This window comes from Baudoinia panamericana (assembly GCF_000338955.1).
Source record: "Baudoinia panamericana UAMH 10762 unplaced genomic scaffold BAUCOscaffold_9, whole genome shotgun sequence".
NCBI lineage: Eukaryota > Fungi > Ascomycota > Dothideomycetes > Mycosphaerellales > Teratosphaeriaceae > Baudoinia > Baudoinia panamericana.
Genome location: NW_006911265.1, coordinates 99,855 through 114,735, shown reverse-complemented (window position 1 = coordinate 114,735; position 14,881 = coordinate 99,855). Strand labels below are relative to the sequence as shown.

The 14,881-nt window shown below is 54.3% G+C and overlaps 8 protein-coding genes across 8 annotated transcripts; 3 read left to right on the top strand and 5 right to left on the bottom strand.

Moving 5' to 3' along the window:
- Positions 1 to 611: 611 nt before the first annotated feature.
- BAUCODRAFT_545711 (uncharacterized protein) lies at positions 612 to 1,081 on the bottom strand. Its single transcript, XM_007680080.1, has one exon. It carries the CDS (start codon positions 913 to 915, stop codon positions 634 to 636), a length of 282 nt encoding a protein of 93 aa, XP_007678270.1. The 5' UTR covers positions 916 to 1,081; the 3' UTR covers positions 612 to 633.
- A 1,242-nt stretch (positions 1,082 to 2,323) lies between these two features.
- BAUCODRAFT_35567 (uncharacterized protein) lies at positions 2,324 to 4,428 on the top strand. The gene is made up of 2 exons (XM_007679799.1): positions 2,324 to 4,344; positions 4,398 to 4,428. The coding sequence occupies exon 1, from the start codon at positions 2,370 to 2,372 to the stop codon at positions 3,939 to 3,941; it is 1,572 nt and encodes a 523-aa protein (XP_007677989.1). The 5' UTR covers positions 2,324 to 2,369; the 3' UTR covers positions 3,942 to 4,344; positions 4,398 to 4,428.
- Positions 4,429 to 4,465: 37 nt separating this feature from the next.
- BAUCODRAFT_73250 (uncharacterized protein) lies at positions 4,466 to 5,534 on the top strand (the record flags this gene model as incomplete). The annotated part of the gene is made up of 3 exons (XM_007679970.1): positions 4,466 to 4,561; positions 4,618 to 4,639; positions 4,711 to 5,534. The coding sequence occupies 3 exons, from the start codon at positions 4,466 to 4,468 to the stop codon at positions 5,532 to 5,534; spliced, it is 942 nt and encodes a 313-aa protein (XP_007678160.1).
- A 384-nt stretch (positions 5,535 to 5,918) lies between these two features.
- BAUCODRAFT_35566 (uncharacterized protein) lies at positions 5,919 to 6,178 on the bottom strand. The gene has a single exon (XM_007679798.1). It carries the CDS (start codon positions 6,128 to 6,130, stop codon positions 5,972 to 5,974), a length of 159 nt encoding a protein of 52 aa, XP_007677988.1. The 5' UTR covers positions 6,131 to 6,178; the 3' UTR covers positions 5,919 to 5,971.
- Positions 6,179 to 6,664: 486 nt separating this feature from the next.
- Positions 6,665 to 8,491, bottom strand: BAUCODRAFT_48128 (uncharacterized protein; the record flags this gene model as incomplete). Its single annotated transcript, XM_007679937.1, has 2 exons — positions 6,665 to 7,998; positions 8,071 to 8,491. Coding segments are annotated over 2 exons (1,755 nt in total), but the record flags the coding sequence as incomplete, so codon positions are not given.
- A 726-nt stretch (positions 8,492 to 9,217) lies between these two features.
- On the bottom strand, positions 9,218 to 9,541 carry BAUCODRAFT_123996 (uncharacterized protein; the record flags this gene model as incomplete). The annotated part of the gene is made up of 1 exon (XM_007680079.1): positions 9,218 to 9,541. The coding sequence occupies one exon, from the start codon at positions 9,539 to 9,541 to the stop codon at positions 9,218 to 9,220; it is 324 nt and encodes a 107-aa protein (XP_007678269.1).
- A 1,615-nt stretch (positions 9,542 to 11,156) lies between these two features.
- On the top strand, positions 11,157 to 12,662 carry BAUCODRAFT_35563 (uncharacterized protein). Its single transcript, XM_007679797.1, has 2 exons — positions 11,157 to 12,533; positions 12,584 to 12,662. The coding sequence occupies exons 1-2, from the start codon at positions 11,322 to 11,324 to the stop codon at positions 12,614 to 12,616; spliced, it is 1,245 nt and encodes a 414-aa protein (XP_007677987.1). The 5' UTR covers positions 11,157 to 11,321; the 3' UTR covers positions 12,617 to 12,662.
- BAUCODRAFT_111160 (uncharacterized protein) lies at positions 12,625 to 14,748 on the bottom strand (the record flags this gene model as incomplete). Its single annotated transcript, XM_007680078.1, has 2 exons — positions 13,035 to 14,748; positions 12,625 to 12,905 (listed from the first exon to the last, which is right to left on the bottom strand). The coding sequence occupies exons 1-2, from the start codon at positions 14,638 to 14,640 to the stop codon at positions 12,625 to 12,627; spliced, it is 1,887 nt and encodes a 628-aa protein (XP_007678268.1). The 5' UTR covers positions 14,641 to 14,748.
- Between the last annotated feature and the right edge of the window lie 133 nt (positions 14,749 to 14,881).

Here is a 14,881-nt window from a genome sequence, read left to right as displayed (position 1 = left end):
TGGAATGGCGCGTTTCGGATGGCTTCTAGGCCCAGGATGGAGCATTAACGCTCCCTTGTGTCAGAGCAATTCCAGCTGGCATACGATGAGCTGACGGCGATTACGAAGGGACCGATATTTTGAAGTAGCAAGGGAAAAGGAGCGATGTGAGGTGTGTTTCGCTTTACCTTGGTGATACTGTACGTAAGTGGATCATGGGTGGGCAGAGCGTCATTTGTGATAGGCCTGCCGATGCTTGTTGCGGCTCGTCAAGTGTTGCGCGATATGCCACAAGTTTGCCCTCCTTAGTAACGTCCTGCGCGTCATGAGAGACATTCGAGATGGGTAGTTGCCATGGTAGGAAAGACGTTAGGTCAGGAGGCAGTATGCGCAATCTGTGTGATCGACTAGTGGCCTTCCCGAATGCCGCCTGTTCGTCATTGAACAATCAAGGCTCGTTAAAGCGGCGCGGGCTGCTACATCGAGTATGGGCTGAAAGTAAGCGTGGCTTCTTTCCGGCTTCCATTGCTTCGAGAAAACTCGGACCCCTGCTTGGTGCGGAGGGCTGTCGATTCGGTCACGCTCATTCAACCGCGATTTGCACGAGTGACTGCGCTCTTTCGTCCTGCTCCGCCGATCCTTTGTGCTGATCGCTCAAGCTCTCGACAGCCCTCCCTGCCCCTTCCCAGCAGGGCCGGTGAAGTCGCCGAAGATTGCCAGCAGCGTTGCCAAGGCGAGAATAGCGGATAGCGCAGAGTTGTGCCCTGAACGACGAGACATTCCAGTGACTACACCACCCCGCCCCGAGCTTGCACTTTTGCGCGACAACACTACATACCTGGCCATTATTGTGTACGTTGCCGTCGCATGAGTGCTCAGATGTCTGCGCGCTTGCCAGATTGTCTCCTTCCCCAGCGATAGTGCCTTCCGCAACATCCCAAACCCAACGTCAGCTCCTGCATGCGACCGACCGAACTCAACCTCACCTCGTTAGACATCAGCGAAGCGATCCGCAATCGGATGAGACGGAGACGACAAATATTGTGCGCTTAGACCTTGCGGTCTACATAGGACTCGAGAGCGCGGGGTCGCTCAGCAAATGGAAGAAAGAGCCGATGGGCAATGCAGTGTGGTTTACTTCTGCGCTAGCACACAGCAGGATGTGTGCGAACTCTACCATGCCCAGAGTCCGCCAGAGGCCACGATAACGGAGCAGGGTGCGGACCCCGCGCTGGAGAGTGTGTATCAAAACGTCCGCACGCTCCTGGATGAGGATCAAGGTGGCTTTCGGGAAGGTATGTACAGACTATAAGAGGCGCCGTGGTTTTACTATTTCGTATACTGATCTACCAGCAGTCTTCGTAAGCTCCGCGCCTGAGAAGTGCTTGGATAGGATCGAAAGCTACGCCAATGTGGTGCAGACTGTGGTTCTGGTAGAACTACATGATGCGCCATCTCGTGGCCCGGAGGTGTCCCAAGGCGATAAGGCGAACAGGTTTCCTTTCCTGCGTGCCCTCGCAGCGGACATCCACGGTGCCCGCTATCAGCGGCATGTCATGCCCTTTGCGCTCGTCACCCCTGCACCGACTGGAGGGGAGGCGTCTCTAGATGCAGAAGTGACAGCAAGCTGTTTGAATGCTGGCGCAATCGACATAGTGCACAGTCCGTTTGAGGATGAGGATCTTAATCGACTCGTGGGCCACGTTAAGGACATTACACGACCATCAGCAAGACTTTTGGGCACGAACATGGCACAGAACCTAGTCGACAGCATCCTTACAACAGTGCCCGCAAAAGTCGCCTCTCATCGACCTGACCAGACAGTGTCCGTTGCCCGGAAAAGGACCGTTGAGGACGCAGTTGGGCAATGGTACTTTCCAGCACAAGACTTCAGCATGGATGAGTTGACTTACGCTGCCCTGTTTATGCTCGAGCATATGCTGCAAGTACCCGAGCTCGAGCCGTACAGGATTCCGCGCTCGGAATTGATGACTTTCCTTCTGGCCACAAGGCGACAGTATAAGCATCAACGCGAAGTGCACTACCACAATTGGCGTCATGCGGTTGACGTGACGCAATCGATCTACTGCTTCTTGCTGGACATACGGCTTTGTGCGCCATTGCCATCAGATTCTAGAGAGTTCAAAGACCTGAATGCGGTAGAAAGCCTGCTAACACCCTTGGATGGCCTTATTCTCTTGATTTCGGCCATCGGTCATGACGTGGGTCACCCAGGAGTCAACAATGCCTTCCTAATAGCCTGTCATCATCCACTGGCACAGATGTACAACGACAAATCCGTGCTGGAGAACTACCACTGCGCAGCGTACTCGCAGCTACTACGGCGGCATTGGCCATCACTAGGCGATCTTACCGGCTTCCGACCGACAATGATCTCGAATATCCTCGCTACGGACATGCAGAGACACTTCGAGTACATGGGAAGCTTGGGCGAGTTGAAGAAGAAAGTCGAGAGCAGTAACACCAGTCTTAACAGTTGGTCCGACAAGGATCGAGATCATGCTCGGGAACTGATGATGGCTTTACTGATGAAAGCAGCCGACATCTCGAACGTAGCACGGCCATTCGACATTTCCTCGCGATGGGCGCGCACGCTCATGAATGAGTTCGCACGCCAAGGTGAGCTGGAAAGCGAGCTAAGCATGCCAACGTGTCTCTTTGGCGGGCCACCCAATAAGGAAGATATACTTGCCGCCGCTCAAAGTCAGAAAGGCTTCATGAGCTTATTCGGCTTTCCACTGTTTTCTGGCATGAGAGAAGTCATGCCAAGTGTGGCGTGCGCCATCGCGGAGTTGGAGAAAAACACCAAGATCTGGGAGGAGAAGATTGCTTACGAAAAGCAGCGACGAGAGACCGACGTTGAAAATGCGCCTCTGACTTTCAGTTCGGTTTCGAAGGAGGAGGTTGAGGAGGCCAAGATTAGACATCGTCGGTCAGAGCCACTTGCAGTGCCAGAGGCTATTCCTCACGTACCAACTTCACCGACCAAGCGAAAGCCAGTCTTGGACTCTGCACTCGCCTCCGAAGAACATCCCGCGCACGAGCAAAGACAACACCTGACGCTTGGCATGTCTGAAAACAGTGACTTGCGAGCTTCTTCACCAGCTCTGCCGGCACCGGCCATACCGATGAGTCAGCCCGGCGGAGCCTCACGAAGATCGAGTAAGGATGTCGCATTGGACTCGTTGCAGCATCACAGCACATTCGCTCATACTGCTCTCAGCCCTATCCGCAGCCCCGAGTCAAGAAGAGCCTCTGCAGACGCAGGCTGGTCAGTCCAACAGAGCTACCCCGGTTCAAGACGCGGAAGCAAAGACGAGAGCCTCACGGCCATCTTAGTGACGAGTCAGGGTAGCCCGCGGAAGAGCTCACCAAGCTCTCCAGGCATGACGCCGAGGCCGAGCGGCTCACCCAGCAAACAGAGTCGGAAGCGACATAGCATGTCGGCTGCGCCGGTGAGAGACAGTGCTTCGAGATATTCTGCGCCTTCTTCGAGATCGCATGCGACGAGTTCAGCAACGATGGCTACAACGACCCACCATTCGCCTTCCACGCAGCCGTCTTCGCTTACGCTTTCGGAAGATGACGCTACGCCACCCATACCGCAAAACCAGGGCCAGTCAGTGGCAGACGATCCATTTCTAGTACCTGGCAACTGGCCAAATGATCGAGATAGCACCCGATCGTCACCCTCTGACGTCTCTCTGCAACCGCCACCAGTACCGGGCGACAAAGTACGCAAGGCAGATTCACCTCGCAACGTAGCCCGGATGGCCAGTGGTGAGTCGGAGGATGCAAGCGGGCGCGGCACGCCTAGAAAGGATCGCGGTGTCCGGGAATCGCGGAGTCGGAGTCGGTTACGAGGCCTTACGAAGTTCTGGAAGAAGAAAAGAGATGTTTCTGGCGTTGAGGGCAATGGTGGTGACGGCGGCTCACCATGAGCCGCACTGTTTGCTCTCGCGCCCAAGGGTGGACGGGTTTCGCTTTGTACTGGCGCAATTGCTGCTTTGGTGGGTCTCAGCTACTTCTTCTATGCAGGCGTTTTGCCATACGGCACACGTGCGCTGCGGCGCTTTCTTCTGTTGCGATAATGATGGGAGGCAAGCATGGTTTACGCATACGAGTTCGTGATGAGGCGCGATGGCAGGCTGTGGTGGATCAGCTTCTTTGTACGATGTAACAGGGGCAGATAGAGCGAGGGGGGAGACGACTGCGATGACTGCGATAGTATTCTGCACTCTCTGAACGCAGAGTTTCCGGCAAACTATTCCTCACATTGCTGTCCACTACCTCAAACCATTCCGAATCTATTCTGCCTGCTCTTATTTGTCGGTGGGACTTCGGGTCAGCTCCACTTGCACATGCTCAACTCGACGTTCGTCCTCACCAAAGTACAGTGAACACAACATTCCAACAAGCGAGCCACCGAACTCTTCTCAAACGGCTGTAGCACAACAAATACAACATGCAGGCCGTTACCAGTCTCTTCACTGGCTCATCCGGCCCACAGTACCTTACTGGCAACAAGGCGGACATTGATGCCTTTATAGACAAGTTCGACGTACGTGAACTCAGCGATTCGCACGCGGGTAAACGAATACTCACTATCATCTACAGGTCTTCCTCTTTGATTGCGATGGTATGCTTACCCCCAGAATATCGTCCTCATGTCAGCAACCAGGTCAAACGCTGACCTGAAGAGAAGGATAGGCGTACTCTGGTCAGGCGATCACCTCTTCCCCAATGTCCCCGAAACAATCCAAATGCTGCGCGACAAGGGTAAACAACTCGTCTTTGTCACCAACAACAGCACCAAGAGTCGGGCAGACTACAAGAAGAAGTTTGACAGCATGGGCATCTCCGCCAACGAAGAGGAGGTGTTTGGGTCGAGCTACAGCGCCGCAGTATATATTTCGCGGATCCTTAAGCTCGAGCCGCCGAAGAATAAAGTCTTTGTCTTGGGTGAGAGCGGCGTGGAGCAGGAGTTGGAGAGCGAGAAAGTTCCGTATTGCGGTGGCACGGATCCGTTGTTGAGGAGGGAGATGATGCCGGAGGACTACAAGCACGTTGCGGACGGATCGTTACTGGACGACGATGTTGCGATCGTATTGACAGGACTCGATTACCATCCCAGCTACCTCAAGTATGCGCTCGGGATGGCCTATCTCCGCCGAGGCGCCAAGTTCCTCGCTACCAACATCGACTCCACGCTGCCTTCGGCCGGCACGCTGTTTCCGGGTGCTGGAGCGATCAGTGCGCCGCTGCTTCGAGCTTCCGCTCAGGAACCACTGGCGCTGGGAAAGCCGAGCCAGGCGATGATGGATGCGATTGAGGGCAAGTTCCAGTTCGATCGGAAGCAGGCGTGCATGATTGGTGATCGGCTGAATACTGACATTCAGTTCGGTATTGAGGGTGGATTGGGTGGGACACTGTGTGTGCTTACTGGTGTTAGCAAGAAGGAAGAGTTCTTAGCCAAGGGTGCAAAGGTGGTGCCGAGTGCGTATGTGGATGCGCTAGGAGATCTGTTGGGCTAGCAAAAGCAGCCTTTGCACTTTGTGCCAGCAGTGTCAGCAATCCTTGCGTGCGAAGTGTGAACCCACACCTTACGACACGAACTGCATACGAACATTCAGCATCACGTGTGCACAATGAGCAGGAGCGAGTGACATAGGCTGATACGGCAGCACTGCGCACAATCAACGACACTTTAGATACCAAGAAGATGACCGATATATTATTATACATACTAAAACATCGCCTGGAACATGCCTTTCCACCAGACGGTCAAGCTCACCGCACCAGATGATGTCTGCATTGGCCCCTTCATCGTAGCCACTCAGGATACCTTACAAGATACTGTTCGTAATCGAGAAGTACTGGCACTCATTGTTCCATCCGAACTTCTTCGTGCCAGCCGCACCAGTGGCATCACTATTTGCGCACACATTGTAGAACTGAGTCTGAAGACACGTTAGCAAATGGTCGTTACCACAGGGAGAGATGGAGAGGAAAAAATACTTACCAAGCACCAATACTGCGGCACCCATTGCGCGGGACTGCAGTTGCCAGAGATCTGTACGTGCGAGTCACCGTAGCTGGTGCCCTTCTGCGCGTAGTCAGAGGGCACCATGATGCCGGTGTTGCTGCAGAAGTTCTGGATGGCTTTGACGATGTCCCCACCGCCGTGCTTGGCGGCGCAAGCAGCCTGGTCATCGGCAATGGCGAGGCCGGCGAAACCGAGAGCGATGGTGTAGAAGAAGGCCTTCATGTTGAGGGTAGTCGTCGTGCGATGATGGTAGAGTGTGGTTTGGGACGTGGTGTTTGCTTGTCAGTTATGATATAGTAACACAATATGCCATCTCACATATCGTGGACCAGCCTCGAGATATGCACGGGCTGCTGGCTTTGCACAAAGAGGCAAGGCGAACAATACTAAGCTGCGTCGTTTAGCGTGACGTGCAGTGAACAAGGTCGTTTCTGGAGAACAATGCAGACAAAGCCTCGGGTTGCAGGCACGTGACATCCCATCTCGGGGACTAGGAAGACGCAGATACCGGCTTAGTTGGTAGACTGGTCCTCTTATCGGGTGTAGATGAACCGCTGGGCAATGTTGCATAACGTGAAAGAGACCTGGTTACTCTGCTCCCGTATGAGGCTCGGGCTTAACGCCAGCACGCCTTCTCCAGATAGCACTGCCGCCACCGACCAAGGCGACAGCGACTAGTAATATGCCGTTGAAGATCGCAAGCAAGAAGAACGGCGCGCCTGGCGTCCAGCTATCGAAAAGCGCTCCGCCGAGCTTCGTCAACAGCAGGATGCCAGCTCCGCCTGCGAAGCTGTACACTCCAGCTATGCTGCCTTTGAGATTCGACCGATCCAGCCTTTGCGTTTCTTTTGTCGTCGCCCGTGGGAGCAGCGGAGCAGTCTCTTCGCCGTTCACAGCACCAACATCACCAGGTCTTAGCGTGCCTGCTGTGGGTGGACGCTTTTGATCGGCCGACTTAGCGGGTGCACTTTCGGTTTCCTTGTTAACTCCACGGCTCAGCAGACCCAGGGAGCATACGATGGCGCCGATCTGGCTAATGCCAATCATGATGACAGCAAGGAAGGCCCACTGTCCGCCATCACCGTGAAAGGCGTCCGGGTTGCGTAAGAAGCCGAAGGCGATGTATCCGCCTATGCCGATTGCGGCCGCGCCCATTAAAGGCCACTCGTTACGGCCTTTGATGACCTTGCCACCTAGCCAGCCGAACAGAGGAGCACAAATCAACGCAGCAGTCTCGGCGACACCTGCCAGTGCTGACGCCAAGGTATATGCGCGTTTGCAGTGCTCTTTGATGTCGGTTATGTCATGCGGATCAGAATTACACAAGCCGCTACGCTTGAAATACGCGTTGACGAAAACGGGGATGAAAAGACTTATAGCAACTGACGAGGCACGAGCGACAAAACCTCCCATATAGCCGAGGCCGATAGCCGGGTCGGTGAAGCCTAGCTTGACTGCCTCCGTCACTAAACGAAGGTATGATGGAGCTGGTGTAAGTGTGGTGTGCAGGTGACCTTGAGCATCCGTCTTCGTGTCCTCTTCGTAAGGTGTTCGCCACAAGGCTGAGAAACTCTTGTCCTCCTCGCCGGGCAGGTGTCGAAGTCCGAAGTAGATGAAGATGGCAACGCAGAATGCTACGGCTCCGACAATGTAGAAGGTGGTTTGGACGCTTTGAGCACGGGTTTGCCCTTCGTTCTGGAAGTGTGCTGGCAAAGGTAGGAATGCGACAAGGGCTAGAAGTGCACCGGCTCCGGTGAAGAAGCCCACGAAGCCAGCCAGCTGCGAGGTGCCTGCTATGGTAGTGGTTGAGTCGTCCCTTGCTTGTCCGTCTTCGTTCTCGCTGTCGGCGTTCTGCGTACGGCCACTTGAATCAGAAGTCCAGCGATTCTGGGTAATGGTAAGCTCGCTGCTCACGCTCGGCGAAGTTGCGTGTCCAATGCTGCCGTTTCTGCCTGGCCGCTCCCCGTCCCGCAGTCGAGCAGCATGTCCATTTGCCGCCCCTTGAGCTTGCTGGCTCTCGGCACCATCTTCTGCCTTTGGTGGTATTCGTTTGGCCACCATAGCCGGCAGACACGCCGTGACCATGGTCGCTGTCGCAGCGCCACCAAGGCTGAACCCGAGCCTTCCCAGGAGCAATTCAGGGTAGACATTGGTGCTCTGTACCAAGCATATGAGGCTTATGCCTACGATGCAGTAGCCGATCACGGCTACCGTACGCACGCCTATCCGGTCGCTGAGAAGTCCCCATAACGGACACGCAACAAGTGCCAGTAGTTCGTCTGCAAATCCCAGTGTGCCTACAGCGTCACCCTCATGTTTGTCTTGCCCAATAACGTCGGTTATCACGAACGAAATGCTGCTGTTGAGGAAGACGAGGAATGTAATCGAGAAGAGGGCGACGCCAAGAAGGTATGTCGTCGCTTGTAGGGACGTTGCTGTGATCTGTGGGAACAGACGAGCCATGCTTGATCGAGCACGTTCAACAGAGGAATATAGCTCTGGCTAGAATGATGTCCAGAGAGTCGTTCCTGGGTCCAGACTGTCGTCCGCGATCCTACCCTTCCGTATACCGGCTCAACTCCTGGCACTGTGCTTCCCTCTCATGACTGTGGAGAATTGATACATGCAATTCTGATTCGTAGCGTTTGGAAGGCTGTGTGTGGGAAGCAAAGGTGTATATCCCTCGTATGTATACTATGCCACGACCTAGTCAGCCTACAGTCACATGCCCGAGGCTCAGTTTGGGAGCTTTGACCAAGCTACTGCGTCTACATCATAAGGGGATCGTGACGGGACGATAACTCTACAGCAAATATGCAAGTGTACCACATCACTGGAGCACATTCTAGTGGGGAATATTACAGCACAGCATAGCTACATCGTCGTAGGTGATGCCCAGCTTAGATCGACGTGATGGACCGTGCCGCAGTTACAGAGTCATGTCATGAGACTTCCTTGCAGCTTCAACTGCTGAGACTGGAACCGTGTGGTTGATAAAAGCACGCGACTCATGCTTAAATGTGTAGATGCGCACCGGCTCGATAAGCAATGCCAGGACCCTACAGGGGTTACAGTTGAGCTTCAAACAGCTTGGCCTATATGAGACAACTAATTGTGGTGTCCGAGCACTCCGTTCTCAAGACCACGTCAGCATTGAACTCTCCCTACCCGCTAATTCCCACCTAGAACCTCCTTGTGCTGGCACCCAAAACGAGCCACACCCTTCCCATGAGCTGCGCCCATGAGTGCAGCGAACTCATCATCGTCCGGCAGCCACGTTCTGTCTGGCCACTCACCAGTCTCGAAGCCTGCGGCTTGCTCAATGATGCCGATAGTCGCTGTCGTTACAATGTTCAGCGGCAGGATGTACCTCAATTGACTGGTCAGGTTCGGAGCACTAAGCTCTTGCCAGGTTAGCCAGACGACATCGCACCAGTGCTCAACAGCCGGAGTATGGTAGTCGGATGGTTGTCTCTCTCGCTGACCCGGGCTCATGCTATCCAGGCTAACGATAACACCAGCCTCAGGGTTATACAGGCAGTGAAACCTCGCGGGCGCAAAGTCGAAGCCTTATCGTCGACTGCAACCTCCTCCATGTTGTGGAATAACCACCTCACCCTGGACCAGCTCAGGTTGGACGGATTCTGGGCCAGACCTAAACCTTTGAAAATAGGCAAGGCGATGCTCTCTAGGCAGTTGCAGTCAATAGGCTATCCCGCTGCCAGCCCAAATTTGGTATTTCGACGTATGAGATGTGGTTGGTCTGCTCGGAAGGAGTTAGCTCCTGTGTGGCTACCGCGAAACAGCTGATCATTCGGCGCCCCTCGACGACGCATCTATCCAAAGCCGTGCGTTTGTTATCAGTCCGAGCTTCATACTCGTGGGAATAGTCGGTTTGGGGGCCTATTGTCACCTGGATCGAGCGCGGTGACTGCGCAGAAGTAGGCGTACCCTTATCCAATTCGATTGCTGCGAGTCAGCGCTCTTCGAAGACGCTGCGCTGCGTGTAAGATCACAAGGATTCAGTGACAGGATCCGCACTGCCTAGCACATGGGCACAAATACATACATCGACTGAAAGGCGAGCCAGCTTGCGTTTGTTTGTGCGCAAGACCTGCAAACTGTTTCTGAATGTCTTTATCCTTGGAGCCACGCTAGGCTCCATGAATGCAACGACAATAGGCTCTGGCACGGAATACCTCACTTCCAAAGGATAGCGCGCTTGCTGCAGCGCATGTGTGCTGCACAAGATCGTGACCCAACGATTGAGGTCGATTGTCGTTGTGCGATCAATGCTGACGTGTTAGCTCCACGCTGCTTTCACGCTGCCTCCAGAAGGTGCCCTGCGCATAACCAGATATGTGCATAGCATACTGAGCTGGGAGGAAGTTGAAGATCAGGTGCTTTCGTTTCGTGGCCGTTTGCTACCAGCCCAGACCGTTCGAATCATGCGCGTTTATTGCAAAGCCCTGCAGAGGACGGCTGCCTATAGTTTGGAGGCCGCGTCCCGGCTCAAGCTCTGCAAGGTTCTTGCTAGACCTTCTGGCTGGTCAGGAGATTTTGGCTACAAGTGGAAGTGTGGGCTGGCCGCTGTGTGGTTTGCTGCTGGAAGACGGGTTGGTTGCGACGATTTCTGAAATACTTCTCCGTTGAGAATCCTGGTCAGGCATATCCTGTGTGGCAGACAGCACCACTTGGCAATCGCATGTTCTCTGCGCAGTGTCGGGCACATATTGAACACACATACACCCGTAGATACTACGCAACAATGGTTGTCTTGGTGAATGCTTAACATTCAGAAGCATTCCTCCTGGACATACTCACCGCGCTGCCAATATCGTTTGCGGAGGCCTAGTCTGAGTCAGAGCAAGGATGTATTCATAGTCGGCTCCCCGAAATCATAATAGACTGTTGAGCAGCTATACGTCACGTCACGAGCGTTATTCAAAGGGCGGTACGGACTAGAAGGTTAGCAGCGGAGGAAGATCGTCTTGAGCCGAAGGTTCGATCGCACATATTCCCGTTGCCCGACCCCACTCTCTAGATCTCAGGATCTGGAGGGTCGTCATGGCAAAGCAATGCCTAGGTTAACCACTAGCGAAGATCCAGTGGAAAGTGTACGATGTAAGTGTCATTCTGTCTTGCTCTGTCTTTGCACTCTTGTCGTGTAAGCCTCTGAGTACCATCTGTTCCCTTTCTTGCCTATCTTCCTAGCATTGGTTTGAGAAGTGACAACAAGGCACGCGAGCAGCAAGGATTGGAAGTACTGGACAAGATGGTAGTCCGCAATGTCGACGGCGTGGGCGACCATGACCTCAACTGCCTCTCTATCGAGGAACTCGAACGCCACGCGTACAACATGATGGACAAGCAAACCCGTGACTACTACAACGAAGGCGCCGACTCCGGCTCAACCCTTCGCGAGAACATCGAAGCGTACCGCAAATACCGGATCCGACCTCGCGTGCTGCGTGATGTATCGAAGATAAATACCGAGGTCAAGCTCTTCGGGCATACGAATACCGCACCTATCGGTGTGGCACCAACAGCTATGCAAAGACTTGCACACTCCGACGGTGAGCTTGGGACTGCCAGAGCGTGCAGGAACATGGGTATAGCGATGGGCTTGAGCAGCTTCGCAACGACGACGCTGGAAGATGTGGCGGCGGAGTGCGCCGGCGAGGTCCCGAATGTGCTGCAGCTGTACCTGTTCGAAGAGCGAGAGCACAGCAAGAAGTTGATTGCTAGGGCGAAGAAGGCAGGTTTCAAAGCCGTCTTCCTGACCGTCGACACACCCTTTCTTGGCCGCCGGAATCTCGAGATCCGTAACCAATTCAAACTCCCACCGCACTTCAAGATCGCCAACTTCGCAGAGGAAGAAGAGCCAGCTTTAGCAGACGAGACCACCCCCAACGCGCCCAACCAATCGCGAACAAGGCAGAAAGCGAAGTCATCCTCAAAGCCTGGTTACCACGATGGCGAAAAGCGCGTCTACCCAACCGGACCCATTACTTTCCACAGTCACGCTGCTAATCCAACCCTCTGCTGGGAGAAGGACATCGAATGGCTGAAAGAAGAATGCTGTCCTGAGATGGAGGTCTGGGTCAAAGGCATCGCGACGGCCGAAGACGCGCTCCTAGCGGTGCACCACAACGTGCGAGGCATAGTCGTCTCGAACCATGGTGGCAGACAGCTCAATGGTGCTCTTGCTACGCTTGACGCGCTGCCTGAAGTTGTGGAGGCGGTTCAGGGCAAGATACCCGTGCACGTGGATGGTGGGATACGGCACGGAACGGATGTCTTCAAAGCGCTGGCACTGGGAGCGGACTTTGTCTGGGTCGGCCGGCCGGCGCTGTGGGGTCTGGCGTACAAGGGACAGGCTGGGGTAGAGCTGATGTTGAAGTTGATTAGCGATGAGTTCAAGCTGTGTATGGGACTTGCGGGTGTCATTAAAGTGGAGGATATCAGCAAGGATTATCTTGTCAAGGTGAGAGCTGGTCCGCACACTGTGGGCGGACGGAAGCTAACGATCATTAGGTCGACAGAAGCGGTTTCGTGTCCCGGCTATAGTATGGCTGCTACGCAAAGAACGCTCTCTTCCGCACCGCTTGTCCCAGTTCACCGTTGCTACCGCCAGGTGGCCGTCCCCGTTTCCGCTTTGCGCTATTTGCTGGCATCAGGCTGAGAACCTTCCTTTCCGGTTGCTCGTCTCTTTCGTTAGTTGTTGACACAATTTCTTTGATCGTCTGTCGTGAAAGACAGCCGTCAATGTGCTCATTAAATGTTCGCTCATCAGCCGTTTGCGGTGCTGCGCAGATGGGGCAGTTCCACTGTTCGATTGGCGGCCTTTCCTTCTTGGCTTCTCGCTCCGCCTGAGCAGCTTCTTCCTCAAGGATCGAGCGCCATGCGAAGCCGTTGCCATAGCGACGATAGTCAGAGGGAGCGCCATCGGGCTCATACTTGGGCTTCTCATCTTCCTCTTCACGACTAGTTTTGCTTTGGTGAGTCTGTGACAGCGTCTCGAGCTCCTCCATTTCTTCCTGCTGCTCCTGTCTCGCTTGGTCTTCGAACTCCTCATCAGGCCACTTCTGCCACCCGTCATCGTCCACTTCCACTTTAGGTAGCACTGAGCCCTGTGCCGTCTCCGCCGAGTCCCGCGAGGGCTGCCTCGCCCGACCGAAGAAGTCCACATCGCCCTTCTTCATATTGACCAGATGCGTACACCGCAAACCCATGAGTCGCAGCTTCATTCCCGGCATTTCCTTTTCCACCTTCTGCAGCATAGGCAGGCTGAAGTGGTACAGATCGTCTGCGGTATAGACGGCCTTCGGTGGTTGCACTTGCCTGGAGAAGACTTCATACGTATGCAGCTTGAGCTTCAGAACAAGCGTGCGGCCTTTGAACTCGGTGCGCTTGAGATCTTTCTCCAGCTCCTCGGCAGTCCAGCGGAGTTTGTCTCGCAGCTCCTTCGGATCGGAGATATCGTGGAAGGTGCTTTCCGTACCGACGCTTTTGCGCTCATACTCCTCGACGGGCCTCACGTCCGTTCGACCTAGACCTAGGTAGACCGACATCAAGAACTCGAAAGCCTTGTCGCCAAACAGCCTACTAAGGTAATGTCGCTGTTCGTAGATATCGCCGCATGTCTTGATACCGATGGCATCCAGCTCACGCTCGAACACCCGGCCGATGCCGTTCACTTTGCGAGTCGGCAGGTCGCGCATGAAGATCAAAATGCTCGTGCGCTCGGATGGCAGCCTGTATTGTCCATTTGGCTTGTTCTTGTTGCTGCATATTTTGGCAAGCTTCGCGTTAGCTGCGATTCCAGCAGATATGGTGATCTTGGCATGCTCGAACACTTGCGCCCGCATCTGCGCGACGGCTTCTTCGGGATCCATGTCATGGTCTTGGCAGTACTGAGTGATGTTCAGGTACGCCTCGTCGATGCTGGCAGACTCGAAGCGCGGATCGTATTGCTCCAGCACCGCCCGAACTTCCTTCGCCTTCGCTGTGTACTTCTCGAAGTTGAGCGGCAGGTGGATGAGTTCCGGGCATAGCTTGTCCGCCACGAACCCAGCCATGCCACTTCGACAGCCGTACTTCCTGGCGATATAGTTGCATGTCGTGAGCACGCCCACGCCAACGGCAAATGGCACTTCCTTCAGCTCTGGCCGATCCAACTCCTCCACTGCAGCGTAAAAAGCATCGCAGTCCACGTGTACGACCACTTGACTCAGATCACGGCCATACTCGAATTCGGCAATGTAGTCATCTGCGCGCTTCATCTCATTCTTGAGGCCACCTTGTGCCTCAATACGCTGCAACTCGCGCTTCTTGGCCAAGATGCGGTTGATCTTAATTGTGAGACTCTTGTCTTTGTGCTCCTCATTATTGAAGTATTTGCTACCCTTTGAAGCATTGTAGATGATCTCAGAGACCCTTTTCTGGTCCACTCCATCTTGGCCAGACTTTGTCAATGATGGTCCGAGTAGATGGTATTTCAGCGTATGGTGTTGGCTGGCTGCCGGCGCACAGCCTGTGGCGCCAACGGCGTTCTGGGCTTCATCCGCCAGATCATCGTTATGGCGAGGCATCCGTATCCTTCATCATCCTTCCCTCTAGCCTGTTTTAAATCCTAGGACTTGTGCTTGGGTGCTTTTCTGACGTGGAGTAATTGATGTGGTGACGCGACCTTGAATACGCGATTCGGAGCGGAATTAACCGAAGGCTTCACGTCCACCTCACGCATTTGAAGGAGCGGCTTCCTTCTCCTACACTGCCTGTACATTGATTTCAGCCTCCACTGTTTCCGTACGTTCGCGGGCCTTCATACGG

What these genes read in the sequence shown, in the direction of transcription:
- BAUCODRAFT_545711 (XM_007680080.1), bottom strand. Translation starts at nt 915, where the DNA reads ATGTTGCGGAAGGCACTATCGCTGGGGAAGGAGACAATCTGGCAAGCG.
- BAUCODRAFT_35567 (XM_007679799.1), top strand. Translation starts at nt 2,370, where the DNA reads ATGATCTCGAATATCCTCGCTACGGACATGCAGAGACACTTCGAGTAC.
- BAUCODRAFT_35566 (XM_007679798.1), bottom strand. Translation starts at nt 6,130, where the DNA reads ATGGTGCCCTCTGACTACGCGCAGAAGGGCACCAGCTACGGTGACTCG.
- BAUCODRAFT_35563 (XM_007679797.1), top strand. Translation starts at nt 11,322, where the DNA reads ATGGTAGTCCGCAATGTCGACGGCGTGGGCGACCATGACCTCAACTGC. An exon ending in GCAAGGATTATCTTGTCAAG is followed by an intron (nt 12,534 to 12,583) that starts GTGAGAGCTGGT and finishes AACGATCATTAG; the next exon opens with GTCGACAGAAGCGGTTTCGT.